This window comes from Podarcis pityusensis (assembly GCF_964106645.2).
Source record: "Podarcis pityusensis genome assembly, chromosome: 7".
NCBI lineage: Eukaryota > Metazoa > Chordata > Lepidosauria > Squamata > Lacertidae > Podarcis > Podarcis pityusensis.
The window spans coordinates 46,781,518-46,791,541 of NC_138031.1; the positions used below are offsets into that span (position 1 = coordinate 46,781,518).

General features: G+C 44.7%; 1 protein-coding gene across 2 annotated transcripts in view; it reads right to left on the bottom strand.

Moving 5' to 3' along the window:
* COLEC12 (collectin subfamily member 12) overlaps positions 1-3,299 on the bottom strand; it is a 75,071-nt gene extending 71,772 nt beyond the window's left edge. The window contains exon 1 of one of the 2 annotated variants that reach the window (XR_013988443.1): positions 2,745-3,299. Coding sequence is in view for 1 of the 2 variants with exons in the window: in XM_081013103.1 (XP_080869229.1) it covers positions 2,745-2,751 (7 nt within the window). In the remaining variant the exon portion in view is untranslated. The remainder of the gene's footprint in view (positions 1-2,744) is intronic. The other variant, XM_081013103.1, reaches the window with a different exon arrangement.
* Between the last annotated feature and the right edge of the window lie 6,725 nt (positions 3,300-10,024).

Genomic DNA, 10,024 nt, shown 5'->3' on the forward strand with positions numbered 1-10,024 from the left:
GGATACAGCCCAATATAAATAAAACAAAAGTTATATGCATTTCATAAATAATGTTTCAATTGTTCTAACTAACCCAACTTGCAGATACGGCCCAACCATCCTGTATTGTAGCCTATCTAGTATTTTACCTGTTAATCCAAATTATTTTGGCACACAATGTGAAAATTGCTTACAGTTGTCAGTCATGACTAAGTTAAATCCTATTGCTTTTGATAGGTCTACTCTGACGAAGATTGGATCCAACCCAATGTATTTTTGTGCAAATCGCTCGTGATGTAATTATTTAGATAATTTTCAGCTCTCTAGGGATGTTGGATGTTTACTGCAGCAGCAGGTCAACACTGCTGTTACTCATGAATAGAACACGTGATTATTCTAAACATAAAAGCTCAGAAGTTTTTATGAAGGAGGAGATTTAAACAAAAAATGTGGAAAATCAATTGTGTGTGTTAAGGATGCAACAGGAGAGAGGGAAGGTGCTTTGGCACTGCTTATGATTTTCATAACTCTTGCATTACCAGTTCATTTGCCATTTTCATTGAAGGATGTTTCTCATTAACTCTGTAATTTAAAGATTTCATTTTACTGGCCTTCTTATGAGTTTCTGGAAAAACACTCCACAAAGTGATTGTGCAATTTTTTACAGAAAGAGAGTCATTATGACCTACCAAGAAGACTGAGAACATGCAACCCTCCAACATGAATAGAATCTCCATTAAAAGCATCAATATTTCAGATACGTTTTCCACTTTTTCCAGATGAAAAATCTCACTAGAATTGCTATCCAATGCACATTTTCTTCAAAGTAGGTAATATTGAATTCAGTGGAGCTTACTTCCTGGCAAACATGCATAAACTCAGGCTATAGGTGTCACAGCAAGAAGGCAGAAATCATGTATATGAGAACATTAAAGCAACATTTTTCCTAAGATAGCTGCGGCTACCTCAAATCTCCATCATGTGGTAGCTTATCATATATGCAGCATGTCACGTGGACACAGTACCAGTCAAGGGAAAGAGATGTTTTGTGTGCAATGCAGTTAACACACTAAAATCCCCATGTGACCTAAATTATACCCAAATGCATGAATCAATGAAAAACTTCTGTTGGGACCAGTGCACTTTGTAACATTTAGAATAAAGCTGGGGTTACAGTCCGCTCTCATTCCCACAATGGACTTAATTCCTTGCACTGTATGACAACAACATCATAAGGTATTGCGCAAAAGTACATTGCTTCTCAGTTGTTATCGCCACTACATCCATCCTAGTACAGTGGCACCTCGGGTTTAGAACTTAATTCATTCCAGAGGTCCGTTCTTAACCTGAAACTGTTCTTAACCTGAGGTACCACTTTAGCGAATGGGACCTTCCACTGCCGCTGCCGCATGATTTCTGTTCTCATCCTGAAGCCAAGTTCTTAACCCGAGGTACTATTTTGGGTTAGCGGAATCTGTAACATGAAGCATTTGTAACCTGAAGCGTCTGTAACCTGAGGTACCACTGTAGTGCCATGCGTTATCAGAAATAACAGCACGGGTGGCTCTACAGACCATTTGAATTGCTAACCATCTCCAATGTTCTGTACTTTACTCCCCACAAGATGACATTCAAAAGTTGTTTTCACATGTGTGTGGGCTCAGTGAAAGAAAATACTTTCTCCCATAGACTGCCTCTCTGGCAAGCTAAGTCAACAACCTCAGGATTCTTATTGGCCTCTGGAAAGAACTATCACAACGTTTACTGCCCTCTTGGCATCAAACAGCACAAGCTAAGCAACAGGCTGATACTCAGCCACAGATTCCTTATACAGTATATATTTCTGTTGCCTGCTTAGATTTATTTCTGTGGCTAAAGAAAAACTATGCTTCACAACTACTTCCTAAACATTCCTAAACATCATTCTTTGATGCCTTATTCTCTGAAGTGCAAAGTCCTAAACTTATTCAGAGGTCCTCACTTTTCATTTTCATTGTCAAGTGCATTCTTATACACATCTACTCAGAAGTAAGTGCTACTGAGAGACCAATTGGATATGTTTCCAGGTACGTGGGTAGAGGACTGCAGCATAAATGATTTAAGTGACACTTAGTGGTCACAAGCTATAGAACGTAATCAATGCATGCATGCCAAAGTGTGATTTGTAAGTGAAGGCGAGTCTTTAAACTTCAGATTTTCAGCACATGCAACCTACAAACTAAATATTTTCCAGTCTTGAAAGGGGAGGGGGGAATGCCAAGTATATTTCACAAGCCAGTTAAGCCTCTGCTAGAACCTAATCATTGCCAGATGTCTAGAAGCAATACTAAGAACATCATGAAACGCTGGCAACCCCCCACTGCGCTCTCTGAAAAACTGCAGGGGGAGGGGAAAAGGGGGGAATGAAAAAAAGATAGGTGGTCAAGAAAAATGTGCTGGGGAAAGCAGAAATTGTTGTGTGGGTGAGTACTTCATTCTCCTGGACAGATTTTTCCAATCCAAAAAAATCCAAAAGGGGGACCTGTAAACAACTAGCAAGAAGCTGAGCTCAGACTTTTCTCGAGGAACAAATGGCAGCTTTCATCATTAATGGACTAGAGCACGGACCTGATGCAGCTCCAGTTTTACACACGCACACGCTTGCAAAAATATTTGCTCCTACAATAAACACCACATGTTCATTTGCTGACAGACTCCTGCTCCCACAGCCCAGCTCCTTCCCCAACACTCTCTGAAAGAGCCATACGCCTTGTTCCCTTGCTTACCTTTCATGTTGGCAGGCAGGGCAGCCACATAGGAAACTTTCAGACGCTGGAGAAGTTTGTTCCTTGTTGCACAGAACTCCTTTATGAGCCTCTCATGCCGGGCAGCTCCCTGGAGCTTCTGATCAGCGGGTGGATGGAGCTCTCTGGACTAGCTGCTTGAAGCACCAGCCTTTCCCCCTCTGGTCTCTCAGAATAGTAAACTTTGCAACTCTCCCCACCGGCCTGAACTCACACGACCAGCCTCTGCCCCTCCTCTCCAATCTCTGCTCGCTTTGGGAAACGACAGAAAGCTGCTGGCTCCACAGTTCTCCCCCAGCAGCTCTCCCCCCACCTTCACTCCAGTTTTCCCCGCCTCTTTCACGAGTTGGGCTGTAAATTGAGGCAAGGGAAGAGTCTGTAATAATAAACCCTCAGGCGAAGGTTGAATGAGGAGGAGGAGGGAAGCTCTGAAGAAGGGTTGTTCCCTCACACTGGGAACCGCAGCCTCCCCTGACTTCCAGGCTGTCCTGCAAAATCCCTGAACTCTCAGCCGCCCTCCCGTCACCACGACACGGGGTTGACTCTTCCACAGCGGGCTCCGAGGGAGGCGAAAAGCGGTGGTTTGGCGCAGGGCGGAGGTGTAAACTTTCTTGGCCCAACCGCTCTGAGAGGATGGACTTAAAAGCGAGGGAAAAGCCCAGCCACTGTCAGCTCTTCGCTGCTGATATAGGCTCGTTCCTTCCGTCCCATGGGGGTGGGGAGTCTCGGTTCTTGTGAATAAAAAATAAATAAATGGAGGAATAATCGAGGCACATGTATCCTGAAGGCTGAAGAATCACCACAGAAGTAGCTAATGTCGCTTCAGCTTTGATTGGGTCTTCATTCGAAAATACAGCACAAATGGCTTTTTTAAAAAAAATGTTGACGTGTTTCCCCCCGTTTATAAAACGATGTGAAAAACATAGGTTCAATTTTTAAAGTCAGTTTAAAATAAGAACAAAGGCACCAGACCGTCACGCATGCACAAACCACATAGGATAAGTTAAGCTTCCTGCCAGTAAACATGCTCTGCAGTCTCACACATGTTGTAGTCAACATTCACAGCGCAGGTTTAAAGCATCTCCAAAGAATCCCAGGGGCCATAGTTTACCCTCATAGAACTACAGTTCCCAGGATTATTTGGGAGAAGCCATGAGGTGATCTAGTAGACACCAAATATATGGAACATTTGACAAAGACAGTCACAAAAGATCCTCGAATAAGTTTTCTAGTCATGGGATAAGAGGGGTAGCCTATGTGGTGCCCTCCAGATGCTCCTGACCTATGATTCCCATAATCCCTGACCATTGGCCCTTCTGGCTGGGGCAGATGGGAACTGTAGGACAACAGCATTTGTGCCCTCACCATGTTGGCTACCCCTTGGATCAGAGGTCAAAGTGGGGCAGTCATCTCCACCCCTTGGCCATGACTCTAGCTACACACTCTTAGTCTGAGCAATTTCAGCATAGGCCGTGTTGCTTCTTTCTTTGTAGAGGAGATCTAGGACTGCATGGTGCAGTCTCCCCGGGACAGTACCATTTTAGGTTGCAAGCAACGTTGCCAAATCGACAGCCCAGAAACCCTGTTTCTCCTCCAAGCGCTGAGTTGGAGTTGGCTGCTGATACTGAAAAGCAGCTGAAGTGGAGATGACCTGTACATCCTTACCAGAAGAGATGCAAGGCTACAAGTCAACAGAGGAGATAGATGTTTAAATACTGTTTTCAATGTATATGCTGCTGCCTTCATCTCCTTTGATTTGGGGCTGCTAACTGTGTCATTTTTAATGGAGATTCCTTGGTCATTTTGTGTGCTTACAGCGTGTGTGTGTGTGGTTTTTTTATTCATAAACAAAGGAAACAAGTACCACAAATACCAACAGCTCCCCACAAAAATGGCAAAACAAAAGATAAGGAAAGGGGGGGGTATCAGCCTAATATATGTATACAATTCTATCCCTTGGGTACATAATCAGAAGTAATTACGGTATATTGCATTTTAATTCACGCATTCCAAATTTCCGAGGATGCTGCAGGCAGGTGCACTCATTATAGTTTTTACTGGGCATTACACAATGCACAAAAAAACTCATTTCAAAACTCATTAGATATGACAGGGCACATGGGGGTGTCGTAGAAACAACACCATAAAAAATGTTGGAGAACCTTTGATATTCTGGCATCTGAGAAGGGGACTCCCACTCCCATTTCAATGTGTCAAAACTGGTGTAAAAAGAATAATATTGTTTAATAATAATTAGATGTATTAGTAAGGATCGTGAGAGCAGAGATCTAAAATATTTCCGGATGAAGTATTTGTTGACAATATTTGCAATTGTTGAGATGTGATGTTTAGGAAATTGAGAACAGTAATGCACGCCTTGCTGAATTGTGCATTTCTTTATTATTATTTATTGGATTTAAATACCGCCATATACCTGGAGGTCTAACGGCGGTTCACAGAATAAACTATGTCTGCTTAAAAGAAAAATGGACATGGACATTATTTTTTAATAAGCCTGTTTACATTCTTAAGCATATTGATTCATTTATGTTGTCAGTCTACATTCCAGAAAGAATGACTTAAAGGTGAATAAGTTAAAAAAAAAAAAAGGTTTACACAGTGTTAGCAGGCCGATCCACAACCCGGTTATGACAGAATGTTTGGACGTAAGATGATTTACAGTTTGCTCCTATGTAAACTTGCACAGGATATGGCTGTATGTCATCTTCATCCCAGTTACCTAAGCAATAAATAGAACAGATAATGTGCAGCCTGATCCTATGTTTGTTTAGGCAGAAGGAAGCCCCACTGAATCCTATGGGACTTACTCTTAAGTTAGTGTCAGAATTTAGTCCTTCCCAGAAATTGATCCTGAGGTCTCCTCAGATGAACAAGGGGAGCAGGACCCTCCAGCATATCTCCACACTGCCTATGTCCCTGACCCCCAGGGCTTTGAACAGCTGTTGTTAAACAAGTTATGTGGGAGGAATGGTCCCCGTCTGCACAGATAACCAGTTTGAAGGGAGACTGTGCTACAGCCTCGGACTGTTTGTAGTGCATGTGTTAGTTCCATCATTTGAACAAGCAGATATCATTACAGGAGCTGACACAATATCTGTGTGATGGACTTACACATGCCAGATATGATGATTCGGTTCCGCTTTACCCAGAAACGCCTCAGTCTGGAAGTTCTTTAACTAAACCTGCATACATGCCATACTTTCAAAGCACATTTGAAGGATCAAACAATTCTGGGCAGTGTAGTTTACCCCTCACAGAGTTACAAATCCCAAAAATCCTTAAGAAACTACGGTACCCAGAACTCTTTGAGGCAAAGAATAGGCTTCAATTGTGGTTTAAAAGCTATAGTGTGTACACTGCCTAAATCACAGTGACGTCCCCTTAGAAGTGGTTGACTGGAAAGCCAGCAACAAGCCTAAAAAATGCAGAATCAAATAAATACAAGATATGAAGAACATTCCTTAAGAAATGATGCTGTGTACAAAAGCTGGATGTTTCTTTAGACGATGAAGCACTTATATCTGAAAGGCATTATAGTTCCTTTTATCCGCTATGGAATGTGGCCTCAATCAACAGCTATGTTTGGACCTTAGATTATGTATAAACTTGCCAAGATGGTAAGATCACTGCAAGAAAAGTAGATTTGTTACTCAAGTATCCTATTTTAATATTTGTGGATTCCAGTTGCAGCCATTAACATTTACCATCCAGAAAGCAAGCATAACTAAGCTTAGAGAAAATAAGTGTTGAAACACACTACTCCCTCCTAATTTGAAACTGGAGAGCATACAAAGGCTTTGTAAACTGTTTAAGCATGATGCTGATCATACAGTATTTTGGTCAGTGCCTCTGTAATTCATGTAAATGACTGTTTATGAACGTACTGAGCCTTTGATGTTTTGCTTTCCTGGCTAGGATAAATGCTTTAGTAAGTGTTTCTAGTCTTCTTTGACCTTGATTGTTTTGGAGTAGTGGTGAGAGGGTGGGAGCTGAGGCAGCTTCAGAAAGAACAGACATACAGAAGAAGGTTGCATACACACCATATATTTAAAACACACACACCAATAATCCTGGGAACTGTAGTTTGTCCTTTACAGCACAATTCCCCTTAAAAACTACAGTACACCCTTTAAAAAACTAGTTTCCAGTATTCTTAGTGGACAGGGGGAATGTGTTTATGGGGAAGGAAGAAAGGAAGAAATCTCTAATATATTGCTCAATCTATATTACAGTAGCAACTCTGCCTCCCTTGTTTTCTCTTAGGCTGTATTGGCACTACAGTATTTCCTTTTCTGCTCTGCACATTTTGGATATGTGTTGCTTACACCAGAGATTTTTAATCTTTTGGGTTCTTTTTTGACAACTACATTCTTTTTGCGGCACCCCTGTGGGGCTCAGGAGCCCAGTTATGTCACCCCTTGCCTGCAGAGCCAGCAACCCTTCACCCCTTTTCAAACACCCTCCCTTGGGGAGTGTTCCTCAGTTTCCTCTCTTCTTGGGAGTTCTCTGGGCAGCTGTAACTGCCGCCGCTGGTCTCTGAGCTGCGCCCATCCTGCCCCAAAAAGAGGTGCCTCCTCACACTGCGCCACCAGGGCCTGAGAAGCATCCCTGGTCAGACCCAGAGACACCATTCACCTGAGCTTTTAACCAGGGCTGCTGCAACAAACAGGCGTGCAAGCCTTTGGGAGGCAGAGACACAAGAAGGCATCTGAAGAGGGAGGGAGGGAAAGAAACTGTTGCCTGTAGCACCCTGGACTATCATTCAAGGCACCCCAGGGTGCCATGGCACACTGGCTGAAAACCACTGGCTTACACCATTTGCCATGCATCATCTATCATTCCCAATATCCCAATTGCTCACCTGTTAATTCCTGGATGGATTTTGCTAGAGGGTGAGGTGGGAAGACATGGAGATGTGCATGTTAAAAGACAGAGCAAATGAAGAAACAAGCATGCAGATACACACACAGGCACAGTGTAATAACGGGGGCGGGGGTGGGGAGATGGTGGCACACAAAAACACACCCATCATCGCAATGGTTATAGTCAAGCTTTCAGAATGCCCAGGCCCACACATTTGTGTAGTAAGTATAGCAGGCTCCTCTTCTGACTGTTAGCATTGAAGGGTGGTGGTAGCATTGCACCAGTAGTGATTTCCAGATGTTTACAGTGCAGATTACATAGATCAGATGTACATTACAGATGCCTCAAATTTGCCCTGCCACATGGGAAACAACTATCCCAGACACTGTCATAGATTCCATTCATTGTGCCAGTAAGGGAAATTGGGGCCCCTGTCTGGTGCGTTACTATTTCCATTTCTGACAGTGACGCCCCCTCCCCAATCCCTTGATGGAATTCAGTAACCCAGATCTCTGGGAGACAACATTTCAGCTCTGCTACACAACCTCCTTGATTTGCCTGCTGCTATTCCATAGCCTAGTATGCAAAGAATAAGACTGCTACATTTGGGCAGTAAACCTGCATGCAGGTTTTCCAATGAACATATGGAACAACTAGTACATGCACATACAGATTCCTCCATTTACAGTGGTGCCTCGTAAGACGAAATTAATTCGTTCCGCGAGTTTTTTCGTCTTGCGAGTTTTTTTGTCTTGCGAAGCACGGTTTCAATTTTTTCAAAAAAATCTTCAAAAACCTCAAAAAAGGCTACCACACCGCATGCTATGAGTTGCTCCCCGAAGTCAAGTCGCAACTGCACCTCTTCAAGCAATGCACCCTGTATTACTGTAACGGTTTTAAGAAAAAGGAAACAAACTTGCAAGACGTTTCCGTCTTGCGAAGCAAGCCCATAGGGAAATTCGTCTCGCGAAGCAACTCAAAAAACGAAAAACTCTTTCGTCTTGCGAGTTTTTCGTCTAGAGAGGCATTCGTCCTGCGAGGTACCACTGTATTGCAATGTCATGAACTGTTCTGCATTCACGCTTATGTTTCATGCAGAAACAGAACATCTTTGGCATTATTGTGAAAGGGGGAGCAATGCTTGGCACCTCCATTGTGTGCCTTGGGTCTCTTGGTCAGGATGTTGATCTCTCTTTCCTGCCACACAGTCTTTTTTCACATTGTAAAACAGTAGCCCTTAATTTATTAATGATAAATGATATTTTAGACATGGGGTGGAATTCAACATCATACTACAGTGGTGCCCCGCAAGACGAATGCCTCGCAAGACGGAAAACCCGCAAGACGAAAGGGTTTTCTGTTTTGGAGGCGCTTCGCAAGACGAATTTCCCTATGGGCTTGCATCGCAAGACGAAAGCCCATAGGGAAATGCTGGCGGTCGGGAGCAAAGACTTTCGCCCACAGCCGGCCTTCAGAAGAGGACCTCTTCTGAAGGCCGGCGGGGGGCAAAAGTCTTTGCTCCCCCCGCCTGCCTTCCCCCCGCCTGCCCCGGGCGATCTTAAAATGCTGGCGGGCGGGAGCGAAGCGTTCGCTGCCGACCCCCAGCATTTTAAAATCTCCCCGGGACAGCAGAGAAGTCTCTGCTGTCCCGGGGAGATTTTAAAATGCTGGGGGTCGGGAGCGAAGCGTTCACTGCCGACCCCCAGCATTTAAAAATCTCCCCGGGACAGCAGAGAAGTCTCTGCTGTCCCGGGGAGATTTTAAAATGCTGGGGGTCGGGAGCGAAGCGTTCACTGCCGACCCCCAGCATTTAAAAATCTCCCCGGGACAGCAGAGAAGTCTCTGCTGTCCCGGGGAGATTTTAAAATGCTGGGGGTCGGCAGCGAACGCTTCGCTCCTGACCCCCAGCATTTTAAAACGCTGTTCCGAAGCGGGGCGGGGGGGGCGGGAACACCTGCCCCAGCCGCCCCGCTTCGGAACGCTGCTCGGAAGAGGGGCGGGGGGCGGGAACACCTTCTGAAGGCGGGCGGGGGGCGAAAGTCTTTGCCCCCCTGCCTGCCTTCCCAGGAGCTTTTAAATCGCCCCGGACAGCGGAGAAGTCCTCCGCTGTCCGGGGCGATTTTAAAATGCCGCCCGCCAGCATTTTAAGATCCCCGGACAGCAGAGAAGTCCTCCGCTGTCCTGGGGTTTTTTAAAATGCTGGGGGTGGGAAGAAAAGCCCTTGTGTCCCCCCCCCAGCCTTCAGAAGAGGTCCGGGGACAGACTGTCCCCGGACCTGGTCTGAAGGCGGTTTCCCTAGGAACGCATTGATTGATTTTCAATGCATTCCTATGGGAAACCGTGCATCGCAAGACGAAAAACTCGCAAGACGAAGAGAC